The following is a 14,806-nucleotide window of genomic DNA, read 5'->3' on the forward strand; positions in this document are numbered from 1 at the left end:
TTCAGGATTCCTGGAGATTAAAAGGAGTACACACCAATAAAAGAAATAAATGTGATATGAATGATTCGTATTGATAAATAACTATATATGTATTTTTAATTTAATTAATTTAATTTTTTATTCTGAATTTAACAAATAGGCACATGTGTGTAAGAATGTCTCCATATACAAAGTAGAACAGAAAAAATATTATATGAATAGATATATTTTTATAAGTCAATTGACAAGAAGCATATGCTGAGGAACTTTTAAAACAGTAAGCACACTTTAAGTACCATGTAAATAAAACAGTCCAACAGTACTCAGTTCTGCTAAGACTTACTGAATCCTCAGCTAGTCTGTCTCTCAAAGAACATATCTGCTTGAAGATAGGAGAGTCCATCTCTCAAGGTCCCAGAGTCATATTTAGATTTATCTTCAAGCTCAGTCCCCTTCAGGTCACAAAGTTCTGTACTTGATTCTTCAAAGAATTAGAACTTAAGAAGAAAATTTTAATTTATACCCAGAGAGACAAACTAACTCAGGCACATACAAGGTCCAAATGAGTAAACAAATTTTAATGAAGGATTTTCATTATTAGTGAGAAAAGTAGTTAGAGTATCAGATTTCTGGTCAGAAAATTTAGGTTTGAGGCCTGATTCCATTATATTTTAGCTGAATAATCCTAGGCAAGTCATCTAACCTGTGCCTCAGTTTCCTAAACTATAAAATGAGATTATTTGGACTAGATGACCTCTAAGATCCCTTCTAATTCTAAAGGTTTATGAAATAGTTATTCTGAGCTTTCCTCTTTCTAGACAAACAACAAAGTCTTCTCAAAGTCTTACCAACTTAAGTCACATCCATGAAATAGAGATCCATATACCATGTGTAGGGACTCATCATCTCTCTCTCTTCTGGAGGAGCAGACTATGTGTAAGCCTCCTCTCAGCGCTCATCATTTTGATTACTTTGAGTAATAGTGACATGTTACTAAACATTCGCTACCAGCTTACGGGGAAACCTTTGTCATCTCTTCACAGTGAGTGATGTACATTCACCAAGAAATTCTAAGAAGTGGATTTTTTAAAACAATTTGTGCACAGTTTCTTCTGTAATTAGAGATGTGTTTGCCAGAGGATGGCGGCCTCCAAGTAGTGGGTGAACTGAATGCCTCTCCATGTGATCACCATTTATCCTGCTTTGGAAGCACTGTCAGAATTTACTAAGATGGGCCCCAGATAGTGCAGGCCTTTGACAATAACTCCTTGTGTGGCGTTGATAGAGTTGTGCTTCTTTCTGCCCACATGTGACAGTATCATGGAATCTTTGAGGACATCTGGTCCAACTTCCCACCCAATGTAGGAATTTCCTTAACATCATCCATGATAGATGATTATTTGGCCTCTTCTTGAACACTTTCAGCACGTTATGTCTCTTCTATGTAACCATCCTCATTTAGGCCCTGAACTACTGCGATCTTTTCTTTGATAATGACCTTCTCCAAAGACCTCTTTCCCTTTAATTCATTTTACAAATTATAGCCAGTATAATTTTCCTCCCAGATCATATCCACCTACCCTTCAAAAATCCAGCCCTCTGCCCTCTGTCCTCTGCCCTCTTTTCTTTGTTTGATCCTCATTTGCTCATCTCTACTTACAATCAATCTTCTAACTCTGCCATAAGATGTGGAAATCACACACAATTCCTGGCTCCTTTCACATAGTTCCCCTCTTTCCCCAAAGCCAGGGTAAAATACCAAACTTAGGTAACATCATCTCATTCTCAGCATTGTCCTTTTCTAATATCTATTAATTCTCCACAACCATGATAGATGTCTTCTTTTTCAGAATTAAATGCCACACAAAGGTGGAGAAGATGGTCATCCTATTTTTTGGGGGGTAGGAATGGGGGAAGAAGTAGATGAGATGGTCTGAAGACATCCTGATACCTTTGAGTGAATGTAGTGATAAATAGGACAGATCATCTTATTTTTGCATTCCTGTGGTTGAAACAGAACACAATCTACTCACTCCCTTCCCTTCCCCCTGCAGTTGTGTTATCTTATTCAGGTGCCTACAATGCAGACACAAACTTTGTTTTGCCATGTCTTCATGGCTGCACAGTAACCCAGAAATGGAGAGTGAGTTAAGTACAGTCTGATAATACATTGGCTAATGCATTTTTCAAGTCTTTATGCCCCAACCTAGAATGGAATAATATAGAATAGAGTCATTCACTACTTCCTGCCAACTTGCAGACGGTGATGGTGAATGAACATACGTCTAGTGGACTCTTCACCTTAAACTGAGCTGAATGGAGGCAAAGGTCAAAGTGGGACAAATAGCAACCAGCAACATGGAGTTTTCACTTGAGTGAGCTCTTTAATAGTTTGCTTTGCTTTTTATGTTGATCAGTGGTAGTAGAAATTCCATCATTTCTTCTGGAAATGGTCATGATACCGGAAAAAGGAATGCAAAAGTCACAAAGATAGGATTGCCCACAGTTTCGATTTTCAAGGTCTAAAATGGGAAACAAAACATAGGGAGGGTTTAGGATGGAAGCAACACCTCCATGAAGTAAAAAGAAATAAAGAAAGAAACAAAAGGAAGGCCCTGCCTTCACCTGTATCAGGTAAAATCATGTTCATTCTGCTTGTGGCTTCTGTGGTCACTATTTCATCATATTAATCCATGTGCCCATAGGTTCCTACCAGAACTGCAAGCCCTAGTGTCCTCTCATCAACTACTGTGCATGGAACTGCTGCTAGACACCTGTTCACAGATCATTTGAAGTTGAAGTATTTGTATGTTGGTTTCTGTTTAACCAAATAACTGGGTACATGCCAATATATAGTTGAGTAGAATGAACTAGGGCATCAACTTACCTCCTAGGGTACTGGTTCTCCGTTCTGGTCATATGAGCTCACTGCCTCAGTTACAGGTTGCATTGCTTCCCCTCAGATTATCATCCCATATTTTAATCAGCACTATTCTTCTTGCTCAGGCCCATTTCAACTCAGTTAACCCATTATTTGGTGCATATGAATGAACCCCACTGGAATCCCCATTTCATTCTCCACATGCTCCCTAAGATCCTTAAATTCTAATATCTATTTTCACCTTTGCCATTGCTCTCTCCAGCTCATTTTACATGTGGGGAAACTGAGGCAAACAGGGTTAAGTGACTTGCCCAGGGTCACACAGTTAGTAAGTGTCTGAGGTTGGATTTGAACTCAGGTCATCCTGATTCCAGGCCTAGTGCTCTATCCACTGTACCACCTGATTGCTCCTATTTCACCCTTCATTTAAATTAAAACCCTGGCTCTCCTTTGATACCACTGTGCTTTGCAGTCCTCACCAGTGGAGGTTACTTATTCATCCAGTATACAAGACCATGAAGGAGGATTGATACATTTCTTGTTCTCTATTAATACTTCCAGACCATTTCCCTAATATCATCCCTCAATGATCTTTCCTTTTTTGAAGCCCATGCTACCACTCCTTATTTATATCGCTAGCTTTGTATCCCTGTATTTTGTTCTTATAGCCCTGGTGCCTAGCACCATGCCTTGTACATAGAAGGTATTTAATACTTTTTTTTGTATTGGATTGCTGCCATCCTCCCACCTCTGGGTAATTTCTACAGCTAATAAGATTTAGAGCTAGGAGGCACCTTAGGGAATGTCTAGTCCTGATTTTAGTACAGGGCTCATAGTCATCCTCTCTTCTTCATCTATAATGGCTTATTCTAGAACAGCAATTCTATTAACTTTCTTCTCTGCCCTACTTTCAGCCACTTGCTAATATAGATATACTTTAGATCTCTTGAAATTTGTAGAACTTGGAAATTATATTATCCTTATCCGTAACCTCCTATTCTTCTACCTCTCCCACTAAATCCAGTCTCCATACTTGCTGTGACCTCTGGCCTCCTAACTCATTCCTCTTTTCTTAATCTATCCCTTGCTTCAGCTCCGTTTGACTCTATACCATTTTCATCCTACTTGAAAGTTTCACTGGCTGCTACCCTACAATCCCTTGTCTCCTGAACCTATAGGGTCCCAAAAATATGAGTTCTTGTATCTTGGTATCCTCTATCTTCTTATTCTTCTAATTCTTCTCCAGGGCTAGCATTAGATCCATTGGATAGCATTAGAAAAAGTCACAAAATTGAGCTGATTTCACTCACTACAAATTTATGGTACCTCAGTGGGTCTCTTTTGCCTCTATTTGACAATCTTCTGATATACCCCTATAGATTCCCTTCCTCATTCTCCAGACTAGCTGTTCTAAACCTTTTTTCTTTCTCCTCTTATATCCAACCCTTCCCCTACCTCAACTCCACACTTACAGAAGAGTCCTCTTTCACTGAGGTTTTCCTATGTGAAACCTTTCAGTCCCTACTCTTCCACTCTTCAGAAAGTCTCAGTATTAATACCCACTCTTTCTTCCATCTCTCTATTCCCAGGAGAGATATCTCTACTCTTCACCAAGGTTAATCCCTCTGTTTATTTAACCCTATTTCCTTCCATTTCCTCATTAACTTTGTTCCAACAACCATTTCCTCTACCTTATGCATCTTTCATCTCATCCTTACTATGGGCCCCTTTCCATCTGCCTATAAACATTGTTTTAAATTGCCCTAATCAACCATATTCATCCACTTTCTCATTTTTTTCACTAAATGTGATGTTCCTACTTACCCCTTTGATCCTTCTACTCCTCTCAGCTGCTATCCCATTTTTTCTCCTCCCTTTTTATTACTTAACTCCCTGATACATTCATGTATGCAAAATACTACTACTTCCAGCCTTTTCATTTTTTTCTTTGACCACTTAAAATTTGGAGTCTACTCCCACAACTCTGCTGCTCTTCTCCAGTATCAACAATCAAATGCAATATACTTTTTTCCCAATCTTCATTGTCTTTGACCAATCAGCAGCATTTAACACAATTAGTCACAATCAGTCACTTCAAATTCTCTGAGATTTCCTTTCCTTCTATCCCATTCTGTGGGTCTACATTGTCTTCTTGGCCCCTGAAAGTAGCTATTTCCCAGGGAACTATCCTTGGTCCTCTTTTTTCCTTGGCAATCTCATTCATTTCCACGACTTCTACTAACACAGTTCTATGCAGGTGACTCCAGGCCTGCTCTTTTTCACGAACTCCAAACCTGCATCCCCAGCTGCCTACAGGGCACCTAAATCCGGCTGCTGCTACTAACACCTCAAACTCAACCTGTCCAAAATTGAATTTACTATTTTTCCACTCAACCTGCCCCGACTTCACTGCTTATGTCACTGGCACTACTATTCATACAGTCTCCCATATTCAAAGTCTTAGGTCTGTCTTTAATTCTTTCCTCTCCCTCATCCCTCATATGCTATCAGTTGTCAGATCTCATTGATTTCACCTCTGTAACATTATTGACATTCTTCTCTTTTTCCATACTTCCGCATCTCCATTGTCACCGCTATGGTTCAAGCCCTCATTACCTACCTGCTTGGACTACTACAATAGCCTCCTAAAAAGTCATCCTGTCTTGATTGTCTCCTTTTTTCCTACTTCATCAATATAACCATCATATCACTGCTAATTTATGCATAAATGTATCTGTTCATGTCACTTCAAAGTCCAACATTTTTCTGTCTTCCAATTTTCTATTCAGTCAAGTTTGAATTTCTTTACCTGGTGGTCAAGACCTCCACTTTCTGGTATTACCCTACCTTTATAATCTTACCTCATATTAATCTCTTCCAATAGTTTTCATTCCAGCTAAACTGAACTACTGTATCTTTCTAATATATCCTACACTCTCCCTCCTCTGAATCTTTGCTCAAACTCTTCCCTAATCCAGGAATGCCCTCCCACTTCCTTCTACCTTTTGAAATCTTACCCATCTGTTAAAGTCCAAGTCAGGTGCCACCTGAAACTTTCTATGAAGCTTTCACAGATTCACCCATCAATAAACCCAGTTCCTCTAGCCTCAGACAACACTTGTTTTTATATTACTGTAATGCACTTATCATATAATAACTGTGCATCAGTTACCTAAGTTTGTGCTCTGCTCTGCCTCCTGTCCCACCAGACTCTGAGATCTTTGAGGGCAGAGACCTTGTCATATCTGATCTTTTTACCTCCCCTAGTGCCTAGAATTTTTTTTCCCCACATTATACAGTAAAGAACATTTGCTGACTGACTGACTGACTGTTTGAATGATTAACTAAATAAATGAACGAGGGAGTGCTACTTTGCTAATAATAGAGGTGACATGGGGCAGCTAGGTGGTGCAGTGGATACAGCACCAGCCCTGGAGTCAGGAGGACCTGAGTTCAAATCCGGACTCAGACAAAACAGTTGACACTTACTAGCTGTGCGACCTTGGGCAAGTCACTTAACCCCAACTGCCTAAAAATTAAAAAAAATAAATTAAAAAAATAGAGGTGATGTAAATTAAATTCAGGGCAGCTAGATGACACAATAAATAGAGTGCTGGGCCTAGAGTCAGGAAGACTCATCTTCCTGAGTTCAAATCTGGCTGCAGACACTTACTAGTTGTGTGACCCTGGGCAAGTCACTTAACCCTGTTTGCCTTAGTTTGTCATTTGGAGCTCGAGATGGAAACGGGGCAAATCACTCCAGTGTCTTTGCCAAGAAAACCCCACATGGGGTTATGAAGAGTCAGACATGACTGAAAAGACCAAAAACCAAATTAAATTCTGGACCCTTGTGTCAAAATTTACCCAGGGGGTCCTTCCTCTTTGTTATTTGTAAAATTTCTAATAGTGAGTACTCTTTTCACCTCCCCAACCCCATACACTTTTTTTTTTTTGCCTTTTCATTCTTAATGTGAGGACAATAAAAGATTCACTTGTACAACGTTAACCCTTGTATCTGGGTCGTATATTGAGTGTGTCCACTTTGGATTGTATTAATTGATGCTGACCACTCATTATTGGAGAGAACTCCTGATGTTGTACAGAGATGAGATTGCTAGCTCAGAATAACTGAGAAAACTTTACTCCGTAGATCAGCATCAACTTCAGAGTTACAAGGTTGATGCTAGGTGGTACAGTGTGTAGAGTGCTGGAGTTGGAATCAAAAAGATGAGCTCAGATCCTGCCTCATATACTTATTAGCTGTGCATCCCTGGGCAAGTCACTTAACCACTTAGCCTCAGTTGATTCATCTGTAAAAGGGAATAATAATAATAGCATCTATCTCACAGGGTTGCTTTGTGGATCAAGTGAGGTAATTTATGTAAAGCATTTTGTAAACCTTAAGATACTATATGAATGCTGATCGTTATTGTTGTTATTATTATTATTGAAAGTAGAAACTTACATGGCTTTTGCTAGTTGATTTGATAAGTCCAAACTTTTGGGTCAGTGTATTAGTACTGAACTCCTGCCAATTTCCGTCCACCAGGGATTGTGCTCTGATCTCATATTTCACTAGGCGTTCTTGTCTGAGGCTAACTGGGCTCCGCTCATAAACGATGGTGGGTAAGTTCGTGTCTGAGTATTTGATTCTCTGAAAGGATATTAATTTAACTGAGTAAAAATTACAAAACAGCTTGACAAAATGACAACTATTTGTGTCTACTAGAATTTCAATGGTTTCTCTGGTGGCTATGGCCTTTTCCCAAACGAGTCATTTGCTGGTATGTAACCCTGGGTAAGTATTTTCATTTCTCTGGGGTAACCTGAATCATAGAACCTCAGAAGTGGGATGGACCAGGAGAACATCTAGTCTGACCTCTACCTTATCAAGTTTTCACTCATTGTTCCTAGCTTTTCGATCTTGGGCTGAGTAGACAAGTCTACTGCCTCTTCCATAGGGCAGCCCTTCATATACTTGAAGACTGCTAACATGAGGCCCTCAATCTTCCTTTACTAGGCGTAACATTCCCAGTTTTCTTCAGCAATCCTTGTATGGCATGAATTCAAGGTCCCTCACCCTCCTGGTGGCCCTTTTCTGGTCACTCTACAGATTATCATTATTATCCCTAAATGTGGAACATAGAACTGAACCCAGTACTCCAAATGTTGTCTGATCAGAGCAAAGTACACTGGGACTTTCACATCTCTAGAGTCATGGATACTATGCCTCTCAATCTAGGCTAAGATGGCATTAGCTTCTTTCACTTCCATATTCCGTTGGTGACTCATATTCAGAATGCAGTCCTTTAAACCCCCTAGATCTTCTTCATGTAGGCATAACTGCCTTCCCCATCTTGTATTTATGAATTTAAGTCTACATTTATCCTCCTGAGATCTCTTCTCATTAGATTCAGTCCATAGAGTTCGCATAACTCTGGCAATGAAAGATGGAACACAGTAGTCTCTGAAGAAGTGAAAATGAACAGCACATATGGGGCACTGTAGAGGAGGCGGCACATGGTAGGTGTGAACAAATGGCAATATATAATCAATGAGGAACTTTGAAGAACACAAGTAAATGATGTCAACTGGGAAATGTCTGGTAGCAAATGAAGATGGATTGGTGAGGATGAAGGACAGGATAGATGGAGAACTTGAAAGCTCCACTGCCATCCTTGTGATGTCAAAAGAAAGAGAGGGAGGCTTCTGGCACAGAAGGTATAACTAAGAGTCATGCAGGATGGGCAGATAGAGATAGACTGTGATCCTCATTGTTGGAGGGGATCCTCTATCAATGAGATCTCAGATCAGTCTGAATACTTGAGTATTTAAGAGATTTAATCTGATATCAGTGTGTCAAGATCTGTTAAAATATTGACTTTGTCACCCAAAGTTGGCTTTCCCTCCTACCTTCCCATAAGCTGTACATTTGACAAGTGCACCTCTATGCCTTAATCCAAGTCTTTGAAAAAAAAAAGTCACATAGCATAGGACCAACTCAGACTCCCTAGAGCTACTAGAAACCTCCTTCCAAGTTGATCTCAAACCATACATGACCATCCTTTGGGGCTGGCCAATTAACCAGTTCTCAATCTGCCAAGCTATGCTGTCATCTAGCCCACATCTCTTTATGTTTCCACAAGAACAGTCTTTGAGACACTGTCAACTGCTTTGCTAAGCTCTTACTGTATTGCACCCACAGCATCCCCTGATCTATTGGTCTAGCAATCCCAGTGCTGATGCTAAACATGATAGCTGGCATTTATGTTGCTTTAAGGTTTGCAAAGCACTTTATAAATACTATCTCATTCATCCTCACAACAAGCCTGAGAGATGGGTGCTTTTATTGACTTCATTTTATAAATGAGGATACTGAGGCAGTTAGTGGTTAAGTGACTTGCCCAGGGTCACACGACCAGTAAGTGTCTGGGGCTGGATTTGAACTCAGGTCTTCCTGACTCTAAGTGTAGCTAGCCCTCTATCTGCATTCTGTGCTACGTAACTGCTGCCTAGGTTAATTTGGCATAGCTTATTCTTGATGAAGCAATTCTGACTCTGATCTTCACTGTCCCTTTAATTAAACTTCCTAGAATTTTACACCAAGATTTAAAGTCAAACTCACTGACGTAATTTGTCAAATACATTTTATTAATACTTTAGAGATTCCATTTTCCTTTCACTCTACAAATTAGAAAAAAAAAACAGAGGCTGAGAGAAATGAAATGACTTGACCAAGGTCACATAGTCAGTTAGTGGCATGGGACAGAATCACAAGTCAAACCTCCTGACTGACTTTCCAGGGCTCTTTTCCACTACACCACACTCCCCCTTTCAGACAAAATTAGTCTTCTTTTCCATTTGTCTGACACCAAGTATTACTCATTATGGAAGGGTGATTTTTTTAAAGGTCTCTTTTTTTCAGTCTTCAGTTATGCAAAAGCAAGACTTTTACAGATTTTACTTTCCTGGATGTTACTCACTTCTTACCTGCATGTAAAAACTATAAGAGGAGTCACCATGTTTGATTCCCTTAATTTCGAAGAAGAATCCATACACACCAATCATTTCTGAGTAAATCTTGTTTTCCTAGGTTATGTTGAAGAACAAAAAGATGAACAACAAAATAGAGAAAAACTGTCACTTAATTCAGGCAAATGATTCATTTGACACTTGATTTAAATGTCAAAATCTATACAAGACTTCCAACCTTCAAATAATATGAACCACAAAGGAAGCTATCCTATAGCTATAATCCAAAGATTGTCATTCAATGACAAGTCAAATCTGTTCTGAACCATTCCATTTGTTTCTGAGTGACAAAGAGAACACAATCAGCAGGCTACTGGATTGAAAAACCATTATTTTCCAACTTTTGGAAAGAGAACACCTCAGTGCATTTCTTTGAAGTCCAAGAGACTGTCTAAATACATCACTGTTGCACATCTATGATGTTGCACATAGATTGTGATTGATGAGTTGGCCACTTAAGGTACTTTAAAAACTAGCCAAAGGAGCAGTTAGGTGGTGCAGTGGATAGAGCACCGGCCCTGAAGTCAGGAGGACCTGAGTTCAAATCTGGCCTCAGACCAACTAGCTGTATGTCCCTGGGCAAGTCACTTAACCCCAATTGCCTAAAACAAACAAACAAACAAACAAAACCCAGCTGAACACATGTGTATTCTAGCTACATTGAAGGTAACCAACAGACACGGGCCCAGAGCCTGTAAATGCAGACATGGCTGAGAGATGGGGGAGCCTTCCATAGAAGGTACTTGAGATGATGTGGTATGGGCATGAAGTTGGGAATCAGAATAATAACAACAATGGGTTTTTTTAAAAAATCCCACTCATTTTAAATAGCATTTTAAAATTTGCACAGTGCAATAGTATCATGTGGGGGGAGTAAGTATTATTATCTCTATTTTAGAGGTGAGCAAATTGAGGCAGAAGAGTTAAGTGACTAGCACACAGTCACATACCTAATAAGTGCCAAAGTGCTAAAACTGGGCATCGAGTGAGTACTTTGCCACTTAGTATATTATCTTGGTCAAGTTACTTAACCTTTATAAGACTCAGTTTTCTTATATGTGAAGTAGACTACCTCCCTTAATGGGGTCGTTGTCAAAATCAAATAAATGGCATATGAAGTAGTGCCTAACTGCAAAACTCTATAGTCGTAAGGCATTATTATGATCAATAAAACACATTAATACGTTATCCTGCCTCTGATATCCTGAAAATGGAATTTGGGGATTGTTATTAGGAGTGCTATAAATAAATACAGAAAGAAAAGTGATTTTATGTAATATCTTTGCTTATTTGCAGGTGACTATTAAAAACCAGCAAGAAAGATAGTATTACTGTGACTGGCTCTTGGGATTCTGGCTGCCATATTTCTATTGAATTCTGTTTATGCTTAGCTCTGAAGAGTTAGCCTTTTTCAATCTTCAGTACTGATTCATAGAACTATAATAGAATAAATGAGGCTTTGTCCCACAGTGTTCACATCTGGCAGGGGTGGTTTATGCTTCCTATAGTTATTGCCGTGAGCCTTACTTTATAGTCTTCTGCCACCCCAAGCTGAAATGTCAAAGTTCATTTGAGTCAGTGCAACCAACCTGGAACAGCCATCTCTCTTAAGTGGGTAGAGGGCACAGAGGACAGAACACTAAACTTTGAGTCAGGAAGACCTGAGTTCAAATCCAGCCTCAGGCACTTGCTAGCTGTGTGATCCTGGCCAAGTCATTTAACCTTTGTCTGCCTCAGTTTCCTCAGTTGCAAATGGGGACGATAATAGCACCTGCTGCCCAGGATTGTTGGGAGAATAAAATGAGCTATTTCCAAAGTACTTTGTAAACCTTAAAGTGATGTATAAATGTTAGTTACTATTATTATATTAATTTTGATCGTGCCTATGTTATATCATCCTCTGTACTGCCACCCCACCTGTCCCGCTTCTAAGGTTTTTGTTTTTTGTTTGCCCTAGGTGAAAAAATTCCTAGTTACAGTTCCACTAACTAACTTTTTTTTTTTTGGCAAGTGAAGATGCAGATATCAATTTGTTCCACAGGTTAGACTAGGGGAAGGTTACAATCAAAGATATAACATGATTGAATGCTGTATCTCGACCAAGTGGTTGATAATTTTTACTATTTAAGAGTGGACGTGCAGAACGTTACAACTGGGAGGAACCTTGGACAATATTCAGTCCAACTTCCTCATTCTACAGATGAGGAACACAGCTATGTCAGCCCAGTCAGAACCAGACTCCAGATTGCCCAACCTCCCCCACTGGAACATCCACTTAATATTTGAACCTTCCCTGAGGTCCTATTTCCTCATGCTCTCTCCTTGCTCAAGTCATAATGTATTATTCATATGTTTAAATGTTATAAACAACCTCCCCATAAAGTGTAAGCCCTTTGTTGGCAGAGACTATTTTTTATATTGTCTTTATACCCCTCAGTCTCTTGCGCACAGTAGGTATTTAATAAATGCTTGTTGAGTTGAACTGAGTTCAGCAGAGAGGTCACCAGCTCTCTCTCCACTCACTATCTTCCTCTCATCCTAGATCAGAAAATCCCCAGGGGTGGGGGATATATGGTCATCATAGCCAATCCTTCATACCTATTCTTCAAGGCCCAGCCCCAGTGCTACTTCCACGATGCATTTCCTGATCGTGCCAGCTGGAAGTAGCTTCTCCTTCCTTGGATGGAATGGAATGGAATATCATTTATTAAGCACTTCAATGTGCCAAGTACTGTGTGTTCTATGTACTGGGGATATAAATAGAAAATCAAAGCATTCTCTGCTCTCAAGAAGCTCCCATTCTAATTGGGAGAGACAGCTCCTAAAGGAAGACTTTCAGAACCTTTGTTAAACTTCTCCTACACATTCGTTATAGCGTGATTTGTATTATAATTATTGGCACACACATCTTCTCTTCTCGCTAGACTGTAACCTCTTTGAGGAGGAAGATTATATCCTGTTCATTGTTTTATCTTCCTCAGTTCCTTGATTATGGTAGGTACCCTTTGCTTTGGGCTGAGAAGAGGGATATAGACCTACGATTTCATCAGGGAAGGTGAAGAAAATCCCACCAGTAAAGATTTGCAATCTTTCACTTAAAGTCTCAGAGAATTGCCTGGATGGCTGAAAGTAACCTATATTATGCATTAGAATCAATTTATAGAATCTAATAAATAATAATAATAGCTAACATTTATTTAGGTCCTACTATGCGCCAGGTACTTAGTATAAAGCACCACTTGCTATACAAATATCATTTCATTTGATCCTCACAACAACCCTGGGAGGTTAGTCGCTATTACTATTCCTATTCTACAGAGGAGGAAACCAAGGCAAACAGAGGTTAAGTAACTTCATCTAGGGTCACACAGCTAGTAAGTGTTTCGGGCCAGGTTTGACCTCAGCTCTTCCTGACTCCAGGCTCTACGCTCTATCAAGGTGGTTGCTACTGTTTAATCATTTCAGTCATGTCTCACTCTTTGTGGCCCCATTTGGGGCTTTCGTGGCAGAGATACTAGAATAGTTTGCCATTTTCTTCTCCAGCTCATTTTACAGATGAGGAAACTGAGGCAAACAGGGTGAAGTGACTTGCCCAGACTCCCATAGCTATTAAGTGTCTGAGGCTGGATTTGAACTCAGGAATATGAGTCTTCCTGACTCCAGGCCTAGCACTCTATGCAGTGCACCACCTAGCTGCCCCATTAAGATAATTAAGATTGAACCTCTTGCAATATGTGCGCATTAGTTTCCTTAAAATGCATTTAGATTCTATGGAGTACTATCTTTATTTCTAGGCTGGATACATGTGCAAGGAGCAAGTATAATCTTACTTAAGAGAACCAGTGAGAAACAACATATCATTGTGGGTAAAATAGGAGCCAGGAATCCCTGGGTTCAGATCCTACTTCAGATATGTATTGGCTGTGTGACCCTGGGAAAAGCACTGTGCCTCAGTTTCTTAAGCTGCAAAATGAAAATGCTGGACTTGATGGCCTGTAAAGTTCCTCCCTGTTCTAAATCTGTGATGCTGTGAATCAGAAAGTGTCAGAAGTAGCATTTGAACCCAGAGCTTCTTGACTCCAAAGCCAGCCCTGTCTACCCACTATCCCGGGGGCAGGGAACCCACGGCCTCGAGGCCGCATGTGGCCCTCCAGCTCCTCAAGTGCAGCCCTTTGCATCCAAACTTCACAGAACAAATCCCCTTAATGAAAGGATTTGTTCTGTAAAACTTGGACTCAGTCAAAAGGCTGCACCGAAGGACCTTGAAGGCCACATGTGTCCTGGAGGCTGCAGGTTCCCCACCCCTGCACTATACCAACCTGTCTTTCAGAAGTGAATCGAAACATAAACCTACAGAGAACCCAGGCAAGAAAACTAAAGAAAAAAATGTTCTTTATTTTAATTCTAGTCTTAGTCAAAAGGGTTGCTTAACATTTCCTAACAGAGATAAATATTTAAATCAATTTGAAAATGTCAGAGTATTTACTATGTGCAAGGTTGTGGGCTAGATTTTATAGGGAGCCAACAGAAATAGAAAACCTATGGTCCCTGCTCTTTAAACACGTATAGTTTGGTTGAGAAGGTGACACACATTCAGCCAATCAACAAATGTTTGTAAAGACCCTGAATGCTATTTATTTGGTAATAAACAACAGGTCTTCGAAAAGGGAGATGGGGGTGGAGGAGGGGTCCTTCCACCTTCCTAGAAGAATTCCAGAATGTCAGCAACTATAGGGATCACCTAGTCTAAATCATTCATTTTTTGAGGTGCAGGGAAAGGAGATAACTCGCTTAAGTTCTTTGGTCCCAATAGGCAAGTGAGTAACCGGTTTGGTGCTTTAACCTGAGTCTTCTGAATCAGAGGTCAACACTTTTCTTACTACGCCTTGGAGGCAGGTTTTCACCTGGCCTTGA

The 14,806-nt window shown here is 39.9% G+C and overlaps 1 protein-coding gene across 4 annotated transcripts in view; it reads right to left on the reverse strand.

Moving 5' to 3' along the window:
• Positions 1-206: 206 nt before the first annotated feature.
• BTBD16 (BTB domain containing 16) overlaps positions 207-14,806 on the reverse strand; it is a 98,155-nt gene continuing 83,555 nt past the window's right edge. The window contains exons 12-14 of one of the 4 annotated variants that reach the window (XM_020979226.2): positions 9,851-9,949; positions 7,326-7,514; positions 209-2,501 (exon numbers count right to left, since the gene is read on the reverse strand). In XM_020979226.2, the coding sequence (XP_020834885.1) occupies positions 2,433-2,501; positions 7,326-7,514; positions 9,851-9,949 (357 nt within the window). In that variant the 3' untranslated portion in view covers positions 209-2,432. Of the gene's footprint in view, positions 2,502-7,325; positions 7,515-9,850; positions 9,950-14,806 lie in introns of all 4 variants that reach the window. The other 3 variants (XM_020979223.2, XM_020979225.2, XM_020979224.2) reach the window with 3 other exon arrangements.

This window comes from Phascolarctos cinereus, unplaced genomic scaffold (genome assembly GCF_003287225.1).
Source record: "Phascolarctos cinereus isolate Bilbo 61053 unplaced genomic scaffold, phaCin_HiC Scaffold_3;HRSCAF=262, whole genome shotgun sequence".
Taxonomy (NCBI): Eukaryota; Metazoa; Chordata; class Mammalia; order Diprotodontia; family Phascolarctidae; genus Phascolarctos; species Phascolarctos cinereus.